Source organism: Heterodontus francisci, chromosome 18 (genome assembly GCF_036365525.1).
Source record: "Heterodontus francisci isolate sHetFra1 chromosome 18, sHetFra1.hap1, whole genome shotgun sequence".
NCBI classification, from domain to species: Eukaryota; Metazoa; Chordata; class Chondrichthyes; order Heterodontiformes; family Heterodontidae; genus Heterodontus; species Heterodontus francisci.
This window is the reverse complement of record NC_090388.1, coordinates 3969386-3989071: the sequence shown is the minus strand read 5'-3', so window position 1 is coordinate 3989071 and position 19686 is coordinate 3969386. Positions and strand designations below refer to the sequence as shown.

The following is a 19686-nucleotide window of genomic DNA, read 5'->3' as shown; positions in this document are numbered from 1 at the left end:
TCTTTCAGATGAGATGCTATTTGCTTGCTCAGTTTGGTGTGAAAATCTTGTGTCCCTTTTAGGTAACGTTCATCCCTGAATCATCATAACCCCACTTAGTGAGATTAATTGGATAGCTCCACCAAAGAGCCAGCACAGGCATGATGGGCTGAATGGCCTTGTTCTGTGCTGTATCATTTGATGATTCCCTATGAACCAAACAGGAAAAAAGGCTAACATTTATATCCTGCCTTTCATGATCTTAGGATGTCCCTAAGCACATTTTTGAAAGTGTAGTGACTGTTGTAATGTAGGAAACATAGCAGCCAATTTGTACACAGCAAGATCCTGACCAGATTGATTTGAAATGAGGAGAACTAGTCTGCTCTTTGAAATATTGTTATGGAATCTTTTATATTCACCTGAGAACGGTTTGACCTCTGATCTGGAAAATAGCACCTCAAGTCGGCTATTAGCTGTGATACACATTTGGACAATGTTAGGTTAAGGAATGATTGACGTTATGTGTAAGTTCTTTTTTTATTATCTCTAACTTAAATAATTTCGAATCCATTCTTACGGTTGCTACTTTTTCTTACAGGAAGAATATTAAAGATAATAAGTTAAAGTACTTTTAAGTTGTGCATATTGTAAAAAGTGACCTTTCTACTTTCCCTGTCTGGCGCTTGTGTTTCAGTTTCTCTCTCTGCCCAGTGGAGGTGAGGGGGGGAGGGAGAGATCTCACTTCAAGGCTTTAATCAGCCAAAGCTGAGCTCCGACAATGCGTGAAATGTCTTTGTCAGTGGCTGGAGTTGTGAATAAATGCCCTGAGTGGTGCTGAAAGCATACAGTGGAGTTGCTGAATCAGCAGGAGTGCGGTTTGCTGGGGAGCTACCTGCTCCTCCTCCTCCTCCTCGCTGTCTCCGCAGGTACAGGGACGAGGGAGAGTGGCCGCATCCCCGGGGGAGGTGTCTCTGCCTGCGGGAGGGAGGGAGGGAGGGAGGGGGCGGTGCGGCTGCGCTCTGGGACTCGGTACCGCTGGTTCAGCCCTTCCGGCCTCATCCCGGGGAGAAGGAGAGAGCGGGAGCCCGGGCAGGGAGTGAGCTGGGCGGCGGCAGCAGGTAGGGAGGTGTCGGTATCCCGGGGGAGGGAACAAGTTCCAGAGACAAGGAGAGAAACTTTGCAGCAAGTTTCACTTCGTGCTGGGAGAGAGTCTGAGCGGAGTTTGAGAAGTTTCATCAACAATTGTATGTCTCTCTCTCTCTCTCTTTGTGAAGTTTATTCATTGTTTATTATTTTTTGTGTTTTCCAGTTCACCTCCTTTCCTTCCCATTACTTGCGGAATGTTTGTCTTTTTAAAGGAGTGAGCGACAAAAGAAACTTTGTTTTTAGAAGAACTTTTTAGTGGAGTTGGTAATACTTTTGGAGAAGTTGTGGTTATGGCGAGCGGGGGTTACCGACCTCCCGGGAATACCACTGACTTTCTGGAAGAATGGAAAGCCAAGCGGGAGAAGATGCGCGCTCGCTTCGCCGCCGCCACCGGCGCCAATAACGCCAACTCCGCCGGCGCGAATAACGCCGAGTCCGGGTCGAGCCGTAACGGCGCAGCACCGCCCGCCGAGCTCAATAATAACGGCGGTGGCGGGGAACGGGCGGCAGCTCCGCCGCTTACAACAGGCGCCGGGGGCGTCAGGTCGGCGGCTCCCGCTCCCGCTCCCAAGCGCTTGGACGAGGACGGGAGCGGCGCCGCTAAAAGCAACGAAAGCGGCGCCAGAAATTCACCCGCCGAAGCTTGCGATCTTGAGGCGGAGATGCCGCCCGCCGCCGCTACTGCTGCTGCTTCCTCGCCTCCCACCTGCACCAAGAACAAGGACAAGATGAAAAGCTCGGGCCCCAGTGCCAGGAAAGGTAAAGGACAAATCGAAAAGAGGAAACTGAGGGAGAAGAGACGCTCCACCGGTGTGGTCAACATCCCATCCACTGAGGTAAGAGTGCCCTTGGCACACTCACCGTACCCCCAGTACCCACTTGGCCTGGGCTGTCACAACTTACCACTTCTTAGCAGCTGGTTATGGGGCCCCCACCCAGTTATCATTGTCCTGGCATCAAAACCAACCCAAAACCTGGGTGTGTATCAACAACTTTATCACAGACTGCTGCACAGGTGGCTATTCAGCTCATTGTGCCAGGGCTATCCAATTAATCCTACTCCCTCTACTCTTACGTACATATCCAGTTTCCTTTTGAAAGTTGCTTTTAGATTCTTAGAGATTTTCACTTATAGATTTATGATCTATATATGGTTATGCATAGGGTTCTGTAATAGCAATATAACAGTAAGGGCTGAATGTATGATGATTAAAACAGGGACTGAATTCCATTTATATAATTGATCCCTGCTTCACCTGGACTTCCTGGGTCCCTATCTCCAATGCCACATGAGATTTTTTTTGCCAACATATTTAAAACAGATTGGCCCATCATTTATCACATTGCTGTTTGTGGGAGCTTGCTGTGCACAAATTGGCTGCTGTGCTTCCTCCACTACAACAATATCTAAACTTCAGAAAGTGCCTAATTGGCTACAGTGTGCTGTATAATATCCCGAAGTTGTGAAAGGTGCATTATAATTGCAAGTTCCCTCTTTATATTGTCAGTATAATTTATTTGTTTATACTTAAAGCAAAGCTACCATTTCTCTAGCTTGTTAAACTTTTAGTGAGATTTTTTAGTGTATTTTTTGCAATAAGACTGGGTAACAAAGTGATCAAAGTGGAGAATCCAGTATCGTGACCTGATAATTTGCAGCTACTATTGATGCTGAAGCAAATGCATTTAACCCTCTGCTTGCTTTAATTATCCTTTGCTTTGCTTTCTGCCTGTACACTCTTTTTAGTTTAATTTAGGGAGAAATGGGGATTATCCAAGTCTTTAAAATGTTTGAATCTCTGTAGATACAGGAGAAGGCTGTAACAGCTAGATAATCCCAACCAGGTTTATCTCAGCCTCCAGGAAGTTATTAACTTTTAGCAATTCCACCATATAAAGCAGTAACAAAAAAATCAGTGTTATAACCTTTATTTCAAAGGTTTCTAAATAATTGATGAATTGTTGAGTTAACATTTGACATGGAAATGTTTGATTTTTTTGATGAGCAAAATTCATGTCTTTGCCCCGAGGCACCTGTTTCTTTTGTTAACTGAGTCGGGGGTGGGGTGGGGTTGCGTGGGGGTGGGGGGTAATGCAGTGTTTGGTGAGGGCGGTGAATTCTGTGTATTGTTTAACATTGCAATGTATAATTTCAGACCCACAGTGTATGTGTACACATAAATAAAGAGCGATTGACAGAAATGCATGTTATTACTGTACACAAAGTCGTCATTATGCCAGCTACTTTGGGCATGGTGCAATGCTGTACAAAACAATTCTTTATGCAACAACTACTTGTAATTATATAACGCCTTAAACTAAACACAGAAACACAGAAGTCCTTGAAGCGGCCAACATCCCCAGCTTATACACACTACTGAGTCAGCGGCGCTTGAGATGGCTTGGCCATGTGAGCCGCATGGAAGATGGCAGGATCCCCAAAGACACATTGTACAGCGAGCTGGCCACTGGTATCAGACCCACCGGCCGTCCATGTCTCCGTTATAAAGACGTCTGCAAACGCGACATGAAATCGTGTGACATTGATCACAAGTCGTGGGAGTCAGTTGCCAGCATTCGCCAGAGCTGGCGGGCAGCCATAAAGACAGGGCTAAATTGTGGCGAGTCGAAGAGACTTAGTAGTTGGCAGGAAAAAAGACAGAGGCGCAAGGGGAGAGCCAACTGTGCAACAGCCCCAACAAACAAATTTCTCTGCAGCACCTGTGGAAGAGCCTGTCACTCCAGAATTGGCCTTTATAGCCACTCCAGGCGCTGCTTCACAAACCACTGACCACCTCCAGGCGCGTATCCATTGTCTCTCGAGATAAGGAGGCCCAAAAGAAAAAGAAAACTAAATACAACGTCCCAAGGTGCTTCATTTGTTTTCATTTCCTACTGTAAGGAACAGCAGCCAAGTGTAGCAGCTAAGCAAGTGTGAGATCAGCACAGGTATTGCTGAAATGTATCTGTTGCTCATTCAGCGTGTAGGCATATCGTCTAATCCTCTTAATTCAAAGTTTCTTCATTGAAATAGAAAGATAATTAATCCGACATTACAACAGTGATCGCACTTCAAAAAGCACTTCATTGGCGATGAAACACTCTGTGAAAGGTTTCACATCCTCAGGACACCCCAAAGCGTTTCACTGCCAATGAAGTGCGGAAACTGTTGCAGGAAACACGGCAGCTTATTTGTGCACAGCAAGCTCCCACAAACAGCAATATGATAATGACCCGATGATCTATTTTAGCGACTTTAGTTGAGGGATAAACATTGGCTAGGACACCCGGGAAGATCTCCCCTGCTCATCTAAGATATGGTGCCACAGGGTCTTTCACATCCACCTGAGAGGGCAGCAGGGCCTGCAAAAGACAGCACCTCCAACAGTGCAGTACCCCCTCAGTACTGCATTGGGATGTGAGCCTGGATTTTGTGATCTCACTGAACCATGGCTGACACTACCCGATAATTTAACTTTTTAACACTAAATTTCCACTTTGCGTTCTTTACATTGTTAATTCAAATTGTTAAGCGGTTTGATTTCTTTGACTTTGAATTACCAAGGGTAGGTTATATGTCATTATGGTGTATGATATCTTCGTCTTAACTAAGAAGTTGAAGATTTTAGCATCCTTATTTAATTGATTTCATTTGTGGAGGCAATTACAAGTACATGTACTTATGCACTGGTGATAGAATGCATGGGTGTTAATTTTTCAAGATTGTTGTCACTATAGATTAAATATATCATAGATTTGAAAATGTTACTAATTTCTCATTCTAAAAGTGTGCGTTTTAACAATGACAATGTCTTGTCTAAAAAAATTTTCCTTCACATTATTTTAATACTTATATTCAAATCTTTTTCCAAAAACCCTTTTTACTTTGTAGTCTTTTTGTTGCAATCTCCAACTGGTTCCCAAAATAATTTTGCTTTGTGTAGCCACAATTCAGATTAAGACCTGCTGAAGTTTAGATTTATGTGCTGTGCAGGTGTTAATTGTCCACTGTTTATGTGGCTTGAATGAGAGCATTGTGCATTGCTGTCATTAGGATGTGTATTATACCCTGGAGTTTGCAGTATCTATTTGGAAATGACCAAAAATATCTAGAGATTTCACAATATGCAACCATTTGAGCAATGCTGTGTGTAATTAATCGAGACAATGCTTTTTTTTTAACTTGCAATAAAACTTTGAATATTTAGCTTTGGTAGAATTTGTAAGGGTCTTTGTACATTTTTGGAAGAGTGTGGGTCACATAGAATTTCCAGCAGAAACATGCCAGTGTTAATGCTCCACACGAGCCTCCTCCAGCTCCATTTCATATCACCCTATCAAGATAACCAATTTCTTTCTTCTTCCTATGCTTATCTGGGTTCCCCTTCAATGTATCTATGCTATTCACCTCAACCACTCCACAGGGCAGTGAGTTCTAGACTCTCATCACTCTCTGGGTAAAAGAAATTCTCCTGAATTCCCAATTGGCTATATTAGTGAGTTCCCTTGCAAGTGCACTTCTGTACATCAGCTCCATCAAATCCTTTCATAATCTTTAGGACTCCTATTAGGTCACCCGTCAGTTTTTTAATAGAAAAGAGCCTCAGGCTGTTCAATCTTTCATGATATGTATACCCTCTCAGTTGTGGCATCAACCAAATAAATCTTTTTATGCACTTTCTCCAGTGCTTCTATATTCTTTCATAATATAGAGACCAGAACTGTTCATAGTACTCCCAAGTGTAGTCTGAGCAAGGTTCCATACAAGTTTAACATACCATCCCTGATCAGTTCTATCCCTCCAGAAATGAAGCCCAGTGCTTTGTTTGCTTTTTAAGGCCTTATTAACCTGTGCCACTACTTTTAGTGAGTATCTGTACCCCCAGATCCTTTACCCCATTTAGTGAGTATCTGTACCCCCAGATCCTTTACCCCATTTAGTGAGTATCTGTACCCCCAGATCCTTTACCCCATTTAGTAAGTATCTGTACCTCCAGATCCTTTACCCCATTTAGTGAGTATCTGTACCTCCAGATCCTTTACCCCATTTAGTGAGTATCTGTACCCCCAGTTCCTTTACCCCATTTAGTAAGTATCTGTACCCCCAGATCCTTTACCCCATTTAGTAAGTATCTGTACCCACAGATCCTTTACCCCATTTAGTAAGTATCTGTACCTCCAGATCCTTTACCACTTTTAGTGAGTATCTGTACCCCCAGATCCTTTACCCCATTTAGTAAGTATCTGTACCTCCAGATCCTTTACCCCTTTTAGTGAGTATCTGTACCCCCAGATCCTTTACCCCATTTAGACTCTTACTTTCCAAGTGGTATGTGGCCTCCCTATTCTTCCTACCAAAATGTATTAGCTCACACTTATCAGTATTGAAATTCTTTTGCCAACTACACTCCCATTCTGCAAGTTTATTAATATCTTTATTGTGTCACAGCACTCCTCTGTATTAACTACTCTCCACCAATTTGGAGTCTATACGGAGTTAAAGCCCGGCTCGGGTATAAAAACCCGACCCCGGCCCGACTCGACCACAGCCAACCCGAACCTGGGCCAAGCCCTTTAATTTTTTTTGGCGTCCGACCCAACCTGACACGAATCTCCTTCATCCATTCTGGCAGCAGGCTATTCCTGCAACTGGAGTTGTGGGAAATCATGGGTAAGCCTGATCCCGTGACTTCCCGGAAGCAGTGTCCAGCCCGATCTGACCCAAGCCCGAATGCTGGAATCGGAATTTCAACCCGACCTGAACCTGACACGTGTAGTCTGGTCTAGTTGGGTAGCCAAGTTTTATTTGGAGTGACTATAATCTTCAGTCTTTTCAATGTTATAGTTGCAATAAAAATAGGAGCGTGCCAGGTAAACATCTTTCTGTTTAAAAAGCAAGAAGAAGAAAGACTTCCATTTATATAGCACCGTTCACAATCTCAGGACGTCCCAAAGTGTTTCACAGTGCGTTTGAAATGTTACTACAGTTATAATATAGGAAACCCAGTTGCCAATTTGTGCACAGTAAGCTCCCACAAATAGCAATGAGAGAATTATTAGACAATCTGTTTTACTGATGTTAGTTGAGGGTTGAATATGGACCAGGGCACTGGGGAGAACTCCCCAGTTCCTCTTCGAAATAGTGCCCATGGGATCGTTTATGCCCATCTGAGGGGGCAGACGGGGCCTTGGTTTAACGTCCCACTTAAAATCCACAATCTGTTGCCTCCAAGGTGTGAGTCAGCAACTCTTACTGTTGAATCATGTGACTACCAGGATGGCTGAAGCCAGTTTGATGGATCTTGGTCTATTTATGTCTATCAACTACTCTGATCCTAATCACCTTTGTTGACATACGAGATATAAACACACACGCACATTGACTCTTGATGCAAACTTTATCTTCTCAATCCACCATGTAAAATAGAGCGAGCAAGCCTGGGCTGTACATCTGCAAGTTCGAGTTGGATTTTCAGAGGCCTTTAGTAATGGAGCTGCCTGTTTGCCCTTGGGCTGGGGTGAGGCGACAGAGATCAATTAAATGAAAGGTAGTCACACCTTGTCTGACATAATTACACAATGTCATGGTGAACTTTGAGGCCCATTAGGATGTTGATTTTTTTTTTATCACTCTGTTATAATGCAGAATATTTGATGACTGCTGTATAAGCTGATGCAGTGGAATCCCTTATTGACATTTTAAAGTGCTTGTCATGCTAACAATAAAGGGAGAGAAAATTGCTTGTTGTGATGGGGTTTTTTTGGTGGTGCAGTTCTTTTTTTTTTAACTAATAATGTACGTTTTGCTTTGGAAGAATAATCATTTCCAGCCTCTCAGCAACCCAAAGAACAGCAGTGGTTAGAGGCTTTTATGTTTAATTTTCACGTACTGCTTTGTAACCATTTCCCATAACTTACAAACTTTTCAGAACATTAACTTCCCAATCTGTTGCCGAGCAAATAGAGAAAGGGTAGGGCAGTGGGATGGGCCGAATGGCCCTCCTGAAATATTGAAAATTTTTTAGGAGCTCGAACTCCAACTTATAATAAAATAATGACAAAAGTGTTTAAAAAAGAATGTAGGATTTAAAAATTGAATTTTGTGTCTATTTTTAAATGACCTGTTGATCTGGATTTTGCAGTTAAAATAATGGTGAGGTTATCATTGCTTGTTGTTGTTAAAGTGTAAATTGGACTGGAAATGCACAGTTAAACGCAGAGATCAGGAAGTTGCTGGCTCAGTTGCCCTGCTGCTCCAGAAGCTGTGTTATGTTGCCCAGAGATTGGCCATTGAAACACGTGGAATGGTATGAAGTTGCTATACTTTTTTTTATTCATTTCATGGGATGTGGGCGTCGCTAGTCAGGCCAGCATTTATTGCCCATCCCTCATTGCCCATGAGAAGGTGGTGGTGAGCTGCCTTCTTGAACTGTTGCAGTCCATATGGTGTAGGTACACCCACAGTGCTGTTAGGAAGGGAATTCCAGGATTTTGACCCAGCGACAGTGAAGGAACAGCGATATAGTTCCGAGTCTGGATGGTGTGTGACTTGGAGTGGTGGTGTTCCCATGCATTTGCTGCCCTTGTCTTTCTAGGCAGAGGTCGCGGGTTTGGAAGGCGCTGTCTAAGGAGCCTTGGTGCGTTGCTGCAGTGCATCTTGTAGATGGTACACACTACTGCCACTGTGCGTCTGTGGTGGAGGGAGTGAATGTTTGTGGATGGGGTGCCAATCAAGCGGTCTGCATTGTCCTGGATGGTGTCGAGCTTCTTGAGTGTTGTTGGAGCTGCACCCATCCAGGCAAGTGGAGAGTATTCCATCACACTCCTGACTTGTGCCTTGTAGATGGTGAACAGGCTCTGGGGAGTCAGGAGGTGAGTTACTCGCCTCAGGATTCCTAGCCTCTGACCTGCTCTTGTAGCCACGGTATTTATATGGCTACTCCAGTTCAGTTTCTGGTCAATGGTAGCCCCTAGGATGTTGATGGTGGGGGATTCAGCAATGGTAATGCCATTGAATGTCAAGGGGAGATGGTTAGATTCTCTCTTGTTGGAGATGGTCATTGCCTGGCACTTGTGTGGTGCGAATGTTACTTGCCACTTAACAGCCCAAGCCTGGATATTGTCCAGGTCTTGCTGCATTTCTACACTGACTGCTTCAGTATCTGAGGAGTCGCGAATGGTGCTGAACATTGTGCAATCGTCAGCAAAATCCCCACTTAGACGGGAGATGCCCACTGAACTTGTCAGAAAAAGTTAGGGCTTATCCATTTCCGTGTAAGTGAATTTTTCAGTGGTCTGATACATCTTGGGTACTTCCAAACAACCCCTCTGGCCCTGAAAATTAACTTTAACAAGTGTGACGTCTCATTCCTTCAGCTTTTAATTATTGTTGGAGATTTCCAATAATTTAAATATCATATTTTTACTATTTCTATCTGTCTCTTTATCAGTCTTTTAGCCCACTTATTCTTTGACTGTCTTTATTTTGCTTTCTGTACCTGATTTGACATTGAATTCACTATTCTAACTGATATTACCTGGTTCAGACATGTTCACTCAAATCTCAGATTCCCTGTAAGAGGGTGTTGCACTGAAATGGCTCCTTAATCACAACAGGTTCCAGTGCAAAATCCCATGGAAAGTCCATGAATGAGCGTAAGTATAATAAACGGCTGGCACTGTTCATTCTCTGCTCACCCAAAATCCCAGCCATCAAATTTGTCTGTGTTTTTGACCTGTGTAATACTTTCAGTAAAAAAAACAGTGCTAATGTTAAGTGATAAGCTGCTTGAATCTTCGAACTGCCATTTTCCATTTTCAGTTTACATTTCGCTCTCTCCCCCCCCCCCACCTTGAGATTTATTATCCTTCCTCATTTTTATCTTGTTTTTGTCTCTTTTCGGTAAAGTCTTTTAAATTATCACCACTCGTGTCTGTCTCTGGAATGTTATCTCAAGGGGACTGGAATATAAAGGGGAGGAAGGGTTGCTTTAGTTGTAGAGACCTTGATCAGACTCCATCCGGAGTAACTGCGTTCAGTTCCGGTCAGACTCCATCCGGAGTGACTGTTCAGTTCCGGTCAGACTCCATCCGGAGTGACTGTGTTCAGTTCCGGTCAGACTCCATCCGGAGTGACTGTGTTCAGTTCCGGTCAGACTCCATCCGGAGTGACTGCGTTCAGTTCCGATCAGACTCCATCCGGAGTAATTGCGTTCAGTTCCGGTCAGACTCCATCCGGAGTGACTGTGTTCAGTTCCGGTCAGACTCCATCCGGAGTGACTGTGTTCAGTTCCGATCAGACTCCATCCGGAGTGACTGCGTTCGGTTCCGATCAGACTCCATCCGGAGTAACTGCATTCAGTTCCGGTCAGACTCCATCCGGAGTAACTGTGTTCAGTTCCGGTCAGACTCCATCTGGAGTGACTGTGTTCAGTTCCGGTCAGACTCCATCCGGCACATGCACTTTAGGAAGGAGATTTTGGCCTTGGTAGGGGTTCAGCACAGAATGATACTGGAGCTTGGTGGGGTAAATTATGAGGACCAGTTGCAAAAACCTGCCTTGTATTCTCTTCAGTTAGATCACTCCTCAATCTTCCAAACTTTGGTGTTTAAAATGTAAAAAGTAATTGATTGGGTATCACAGCTGAGGAGGTTTATCTTCAAAGTAGAGAATTTGGGAGTAAACTCAGAAAACACTCCTTTTTCACACACAGGCTAGTGGAAATCTGGGACACTTTCTCTACCATCTCACCCCCCCCCCCCCCCCCATCACAAAAAAGCTGGGGGACAAGTGGAGTTTTTAAGACTGAGATCAGTATATTTTGGTTGGGTAAGGCTATCAAGGGATATGGAACAAAGTTGGATTGTGATACTGATCTGTGATCTGATTGAATGGTGGGACAGGCTCCAGGGGCTGAATGGCCTTTTCCAATGTTTCAGTCTCAAAGGTGCAGTAGCAAGCAAGAAAGGCCTGTGTTTTAATCAGGCCTTACCAGTATTTGGCAACTACTGACTTGGAGCAAAGCCTCACACTCTCAGTATGGGGCTTATTTTTTTAAACAAAAGCAAAACATGATTCTGTTGGGACTTGCTACAGACTCCATCACTCTGTCACCCATCCAAATGGGCAAGTCTCCAAGTGCATTGAGTTGAATTGTCCCCAATTGATTATTACATTATACAGGGTCAGAAAAAACCTCTGCATTCATCTGCCTGGCCCTAAAAACTAGTAATATCACTCAGTTGTTCCTTCTCCACAAATATCGATCCAATTTTCTTTCAATAAATGCCCATTCTCTTTGTCTACCTCAATCAATCTCAAACACTAGATCGACCATGGTGTTAGTTTTCAGATGTCAAGGAGATCTGGACTTTCTTACTGCAAACTAAAGGCTGGCTCAAGTCTGCAAATGAAACCCGACCCGAGCCCAACAGAACCACATCTGACCCGAGCCTGACCTAGTCCGACCCGACCCGACCCGACAGAACTACATCTGACCCGAGCCTGACCTGGTCCGACCCGACCCGACAGAACCACATCTGACCCGAGCCTGACCTGGTCCGACCCGACCGACAGAACCACATCTGACCCGAGCCTGACCTGGTCCGACCCGAGCCCAACAGAACCACATCTGACCCGAGCCTGACCTGGTCCGACCCGACAGAACCACATCTGACCCGAGCCTGACCTGGTCCGACCCGAGCCCAACAGAACCACATCTGACCCGAGCCTGACCTGGTCCGACCCGACCCGACCCGACAGAACTACATCTGACCCGAGCCTGACCTGGTCCGACCCGACCCGACAGAACCACATCTGACCCGAGCCTGACCTGGTCCGACCCGACCGACAGAACCACATCTGACCCGAGCCTGACCTGGTCCGACCCGGGCCCAACAGAACCACATCTGACCCGAGCCTGACCTGGTCCGACCCGACAGAACCACATCTGACCCGAGCCTGACCTGGTCCGACCCGAGCCCAACAGAACCACATCTGACCCGAGCCTGACCTGGTCCGACCCAACCCGACAGAACCACATCTGACCCGAGCCCAACAGAACCACATCTGACCCGACCCTGACCTGGTCCGACCCGAGCCCAACAGAACCACATCTGACCCGAGCCTGACCTGGTCCGACCCAACCCGACAGAACCACATCTGACCCGAGCCTGACCTGGTCCGACCCAAGCCCAACAGAACCACATCTGACCCGACCCTGACTTGGTCCGACCCGAGCCCAACAGAATCACATCTGACCCGAGCCTGACCTGGTCCGACCCGACAGAACCACAGGACCACATCTGACCCGAGCCTGACCTGGTCCGATCCGAGCCCAACAGAACCACATCTGACCCGAGCCTGACCTGGCCCGACCACCGGAATGTTCAGTTAACTGAGCTTCGGTTTTCACTTTTTAAGCTTGTGCAGATAAGCAACAAAAACTGGAACTAGACTTGAAAGGTTGTTTAAAAAGTACATTAAGATTGGAGCCATGTACCGGAGGTGGTGATAGAGTGTGTTTGACCCGAGCCCGAATGCCGGTCCCAGAAAAGCAACCCGACCCGAGTCCGACACATGTTGTCGGGTCCCTTCGGGTTGGGTAGCCATGCTCTACTACAAACGCAAATCAAGCAGCAGTGTCAGTCATGGCTCAGTGAGTAGCACACTTGCCTCTGATTCAGATGGTTGTGGGTTCCAGTCCCATTCCAGAGACTTGAGCACATATCCAGGCTGACACTCCCAGTGCAGTACTGAGGGAGTGCTGCGCTGTCAGAGGTGTTGTCTTTGGGATGAGATGTTAAACCAAGGCCTTGTCTGTCCTCTTAGGTGGACATAAAAGATCCCATGACACTATTTTGAAGAAGAGCAGGGAAGCTTTCCTCAATGTCCTGGGCAATATTGATTCCTCAATCAACATCACTAAAAGTGCATCATCACATTGCTGTTTGTGGGATTTTGCTGTGTGCAAATTGGCTGCTGCATTTTTTACTTTACAACTGTGACTACATTTCAAAAGTACGTCATTGGCATTGAGGTCGTGAAAGGTGCTATATAAATGTAAGTTCTGCATCTATGACTGTGTGCTGATAGGTCTTGTCTGGTAACCAATTCTCAGTTGCTGCCACAAATTCAATGAATTTGCTAGTTTCTGGCACCAGAGAAAGGTGATAAAGAAATTGGATTGTCATGAATACCCAACTAGGTCACTGACACCCTTCAGTGAAGGAAACCTGGTTTGACCCAACTGATGAAAATTAATTTTTTGTTTGCTTGCTGACATTCAGAGAATAAACAAACAAAACATTAATTCTCATCAGCAGGTCAAAATTCAGACATTAGGGCATTTTTCACAGAATCATAAAGCACAGAAGGGGGTGGGGGTAATGTCGCTGGCTAATGACATGGGGACACGGGTTCACATCCCACCACGGCAGCTGTTTTAAATAAATAAACTCAACTAATTAATAAAAAATCTGGAATTGAAAGCTAGTCTCAGTAATGGTGCCATGAAGCTATCAATTGTTGTAAAAACCCATCTGGTTCACTAATGTCCTTTACAGAAGGAAATCTGCTGTCCTTACCTGGTCTGGCCTACATGCGACTCCACAGACCCACAGTAATGTGGTTGACTCTTAACTGCCCTCTGAAATGGCCTAGCAAGCCATTGAGTTCAAGGGTAATTAGGGATGGGCAACAAATGCTGGCCTTGCCAGCGACGTCCACATTGAATGAAAGAATTTTAAAAAAGGAGGAGGCAATTGGGCCTATAGTGCTTTGAAAAAGCTATGCAATTAGAGCCAGTCCCATGCTCTCACCCCATTGCCCTGCAATTTTTTCTTCCCTCTTCAAGAATTTATCCAATTCCCTTTTAAAAGTTTTTATTGGATCTGCTTCCACCGCCCTTTCAGACAGTGCATTCCAGATCACAATTCACTAAAAAAAAATACTCATCTCCTCTCTGGTTCTTTTGCCAAAGATCTTAAATCTGTATTAAAGCACAATAATAACAGAGCCAATACTGCTCTCCACACTTAAGAGCCAGCAGTTTAGGGATTAATGGTTGGGAAGCCTGCCTTCCTAAGAGATGGTGAAGCTTTGGGTCAGGGGAGTTTACCCATACCTCTGCAAATTTTTCTTTCTCAAGCATATAATCCAAATCCCTTTTGAAAATGTCCATATGAAACTTTCTGATATTGAAGATCCCAGGATTTGCTTGAAAATGTGAAGAAACTGGGCAGGACTGTGAGGTCTGGTGAGGGAATGTGGATCTGTGTGCAGAACAACTTCCCTATCTAACCATATTACAAAGGATGAATCATTTTAAAAAGCGACAAACAAGTGGACTAAAATCTTTTAAAGAATTGTTACTTGTAGCTTATTATCTTTGCTGAAGGGAATGTTCAGTAACTCTGAATGAAGACTGCCAAAGAGGGAAATGAAAAAATGCAAAAGCAAATCCATGTTTGTGTTAAAAACATCTTGTTCTTACAAACTGGACTCTTACTCAAAGGATAATTTCTTTCAATGTGAAGGAGAGGGAAAAAGTTCTTTTCTCTCTCACTGAATGCTTTCCGTTTAGAGTTCTCCTCATTATTCAATCTGTAATGGTGCTGGACTTTGTATCCCGGGTGTGTCCTCATTCATTATCTGTAAGGAATGCGGAAATTAAGTCTGCCCCCTTTTACCGCATCTCCGCACTTCTTGTAAATGTCCCACATTGCTGAAACTCAGATGCTTTTACTCTGCTATATCTTTCCGACAGCAATTGTATTCCACCACAAAACTGTCAAGTTTCAATCCTTAAATTCTGTTCTGCTGTTTAAAGCTCCTATTGGAGATGCACATGCTGAGTCCCAACTTCCAGACATGTCCAAAAGCTGGTTAGCACATAAAATAAAACACTTTTTTGGGTGTATGGGGGGAGGGGTGGGGAGGAGAACTACTGGAAGTGTGCAGGTTCTGATGATTGTAGTCCTTGCTTGTTCATGTGTCCCTCAGGACTCAGCTGCCTCTCAATAGGTTGCACCTTCTCCTCTGATTCAAGGTCCCACTCCGGGTACTTGAAAATTTTAGTTTGAATTTTGATGCTGAACTTATGGCGGAGCCAGTGAGTTGAAGCCAGGCACTTCCCCAAGTCAGGTTAAATAACGATTGTAAGGTGATAGCTCCTGCCTGCTGTTGTGTGTTTCTGTGTGTGCTGTTAGCTGCATTAACTGAGATCTGGGAACAACAAATGAGGCTCCTCTGGAGAACAAAATTGAGGACCAATGTTCCTGCTGATTTATTTTTGGAGCATGGACAATTTGTTTAAGCGTGTGGCCCCTTTAAATTTTTTGCTGGGCCGTGCTTGTGTGGTAATTGAAAGCGGCCGACTTGTGCTTGGCCTGTGTGGGACCTTTGGGTTGCTGCGCAGCCATGCAGCTTAGAGGGTCCTTGAGAAAGTGCAGAGGAGATGCACCAGAATGGTTCCAGGGTTGGAGGATTTTAGTTACAAGGTTAGGTTGAAAAAGCAAGGGTTGTTCTCAAATCTCTGGATTATTATCTGAGGCATGTGCAAATTGGCATAGGGCAAATAAGATTAGAGAAATTAATGTGTGGCTCAAAGATTGGTGTCGTAGAAGTGGGTTCCAGTTCATGGGGCACTGGCACCAGTACTGGGGAAAGTGGTGGCTATACCGTTGGGACGGTCTATACCTTAACCATGCTGGGGCTGGTGTTCTAGCAAGCCACATAACTAGGGAAGTAGAGAGGGTTTTAAACTGGAGATTGCGGGCAAGGGATCAAATTTGGGAAGATATGGTAAATCAAGGAGAAGAGACGAGGCAAGAGAGAAAGGTATTAATATGGGAAATGATAAACAGACTGTGACAGGAAGGGACAGAGAGTACAAATATAAGAGTAACTCAACAGATAAGGCTAGAGGTTACAAAAATAATAAAAGGACAAAACTAAAGGCTCTGTATCTGAATGCACGTAGCATTCGAAACTGAGATGAACTGACAGCGCAAATAGAAATAAATAAGTACGATCTGATAGCCATTACAGAGACACGGCTGCAGGATGATATAGATTGGGACCTGAATATCAAAGGGTACACGGCATTTAGGAAAGACAGGAAGCTAGGAAAAGGTGGAGGGGTTGCTCTGTTAATTAATGATGGTATTAGCGCAATAGCGAGGGATGACCTAAGTTCAGGAAATCAGGATGTAGAAGCAGTTTAGATAAAGATGAGAAATCATAAAGGCAAGAAGTCACTTGTGGGAGTGGTGTACAGGCCACCTAACATTAACCAGACTGTAGGACGGGGTATAAAGGAAGAAATCATGGCAGCTTGTCAGAAAGGTACTGTGATAATTATGGGGGATTTTAACCTACATAGAGACTGGAAAAATCAGTTGGGCAGAGGTAGCCTAGCTGAGGAGTACGTGGAATGTTTTCGGGATAATTTCTTGGAACAATACGTTCTTGAGCCAACCAGAAAGCAGGCTATACTAGACCTGGTATTGTGCAAAGAGATAGGATTAATTTATGACCTCATAGTTAAGGCGCCCCTAGGTAGGAGCAATCATAATATGATTGAATTTTATATTCAGTTTGAGGGAGAGAAGAGTGGGTCCCAGACTAGTATTTTAAACTTAAATAAGGGCAATTATGAGGGCATGAAAGCAGAGCCAGCAAAAGTGAACTGGTAAATCAGGTTAAGGGATCGGTCAATAGAGATGCAGTGGCAGAGATTTAAGAGAATATTTCAGAATACACAGAATAGATACATTTCAATGAGAAAGAAAAATTCCAAGGGTGGAACCCGCCATCTGTGGTTAAATAAAACAGTTAAAGATAGTATCAAACTTAAAGAAAAAGCATATAATTGCGCAAAGATGGGAGGCAGGTCAGAAGATTGGACAGAATATAAAAAACAGCAAAGAATGACTAAAAGATTGTTAAGGAAGGTAAAATTAGAGTACAAGAGAAAGCTAGCTAGAAATATAAAGACAGAAAGTAAGAGTTTCTATATATATATTTAAAAAAGAAAAGTTAACAAAGTGAGCGTTGGTCCGATAGAAAATGAGTCTGGGGAATTATTAACGGATACTAAGGAGATGGCAGATGAATTGAACAGATATTTTGCATTGGTCTGCATTATTGAGGATACAAGTAACATCCCAGTATTAGCTGTAAGTCAGGAAATGGAAGGGAGGGAGGAACTCAAGAAAATTACAATCACCAGGGAAATGGTACTGAACAAATTGTTGGAGCTGCGGGCTGACAAGTCCTCAGGTCCTGATGGACTTCATCCTAGGGTCTTAAAAGAAGTGGCTATTGAGATAGTTGATGCATTAGTTTTAATTTTCCAAAATTCCCTAGATCTGGGGAAGGTTCCATTCGATTGTAAAATAGCGAGTATAACTCCTTTATTCAAAAAGGGAGGGAGACAGAAAGCAGGAAACTACAGGCCAGTTAGCTTAACATCTGTCTTAGGGAAAATGTTAAAAACTATTATTAAAGACATAATAGCAGGGCATTTAGAAAAATTCAAGGTAATCAGGCAAAGTCAGCATGGTTTTGTGAAAGGGAAATCATGTTTAACCAATTTATTGGAGTTCTTTGAGGGAGTTGCATGTGTTGTGGTTGAAGGGGAACCGGTGAATGTATTGTACTTTGATTTCCAGAAGGCATTTGATAAGGTGCCACATCAGAGGTTTTTGCAGAAAATAAAAGCTCATGGTGTAGGGGATAACATATTGGCATGGATAGAAGATTGGTTAGCTAACAGGAAACAGAGTAGCCATAAATGGGTCATTTTCTGGTTGGCAAGATGTAACGAGTAGTGTGACACAGGGGTCAGTGCTGGGGCCTCAACTTTTTACAATTTATATAAATGACTTGGATGAAGGGGCCGAAGGTATGGTTGCTAAATTTGCTGATGACACAAAGATAGGTAGGAAAGTAACTTGTGAGGAGGACGTAAGGAGATTACAAAGGGATATAGATAGGTTAAGTGAATAAAAGCAAAATACTGCAGATACTGGAAATCTGAAATTAAAAACAAGAAATGCTGGAAATACTCAGCAGGTCTGGTGGCATCTGTGGAGAGAGAAGCAGAGTTAACGTTTCAGGTTAGTGACCTTCCATCATTTGATGAAGCGTCATCGACCTAAAACATTAACTCTGTTTCTCTCTCCACAGATGCTGCCAGACCTGCTGAGTATTTCCAGCGTTTCTTGTAGATAGTTTAGGCGAGTGAGCAAAGACCTGGCAAATGGAGTATAATGTGGGAAAGTGGGAAATTGTCCACTTTGGCAGGAAGAATAAAAAAGAAGCATATTATCTAAATGGTGAGAGATTGCAGAGCTCTGAGCTGCAGACTGATCTTGGTGTCCTTGTGCATGAATCACAAAAGGTTAGTATGCAGGTTCAGCAAGTAACTAGGAAAGCTAATAGAATGTTATCATTTATCGCGAGGAGAATTGAATACAAAAGTAGGGAGGTTATGTTTCAGTTGTACAGGGCATTGGTGAGACCACATCTGGAGTACTGTGTACAGTATTGATCTCCTTATTTAAGGAAAGATATGAATGCATTGGAGGCAGTTCACAGAATGTTAACAAGACTAATACCTGGAATGGACGGGCTGTCTTATGAGGAACGATTGGACAGGCTAGGCTTGTATCCGCTGGAATTTAGAAGAGTAAGAGGCGACTTGATTGAAACATATAAGATCCTGAGGGGCCTTGACAGGGTGGATGTGGAAAGGATGTTTCCCCTTGTGGGAGAATCTCGAACTAGGGGTCACTGTTTAAAAATAAGGGGTCACCCATTTAAGACAGAGATGAGAAGAAATGTTTTCTCTCAGGGTCGTGAGTCTGTGGAATTCTCTTCCTCAAAAGGCGGTGGAAGCAGAGTTTTTGAATATTTTTCAGGCAGAGATAGGTAGATTATTGATAAGGGGGTGAAAGGTTATTGGTGGCAGGTCAAAATATGGAGTAATCAGTTCAGCCATGAACCTATTGAATGGCGGAGCAGGCTTGAAGGGCCGAGTGACCTACCCCTGCTCCTAATTCGTATGTTTGTATGTTCTCCTTGGAGCAAAGGAGATTGAGGGGAGATTTGATGGAGGTGTACAAGATTATAACAGGCTTCGATAAGTTAGACAAGGAAAATCTGTTGCCATAACCGATGGTGCAAGGACTAGGGGACACAGATTGAAGGTTTTGGGCGAGAGATAACACAGCGAGTGATAATGACCTGGAACTCGCTGCCTGTGAGGGTGGTGGAAACAGAGATGATCAATGATTTCAAAAGGAAATTGGATGGACACTTCAAGGAAATAAACTTGCAGGGCTACGGGGATAGACCGGGGAAATGGGACTGACTGGATTACTCTACAGAGGGCTTGCATGGCCTTGATAGGCTGAATGGCCTACATCTGTGCTGTAATAACTCTATAACTCTATAATCACAGCCAGAGAATCACCTGCAATGGCTTCTCTTCCTCCTTGCCACACCGTTGCCCCTGGTGTCCCTCGAGGATCTCTCCTTGGCCCCCTTCTATT

The 19686-nt window shown here is 44.1% G+C and overlaps 1 protein-coding gene across 2 annotated transcripts in view; it reads left to right on the top strand.

Moving 5' to 3' along the window:
- Positions 1-812: 812 nt before the first annotated feature.
- pawr (PRKC, apoptosis, WT1, regulator) overlaps positions 813-19686 on the top strand; it is a 156618-nt gene continuing 137744 nt past the window's right edge. The window contains exons 1-2 of one of the 2 annotated variants that reach the window (XM_068050107.1): positions 813-908; positions 1292-1964. In XM_068050107.1, coding sequence (XP_067906208.1) covers positions 1419-1964 — 546 coding nt within the window. In that variant the 5' untranslated portion in view covers positions 813-908; positions 1292-1418. Of the gene's footprint in view, positions 909-1002; positions 1101-1291; positions 1965-19686 lie in introns of those variants that run through there. The other variant, XM_068050106.1, reaches the window with a different exon arrangement.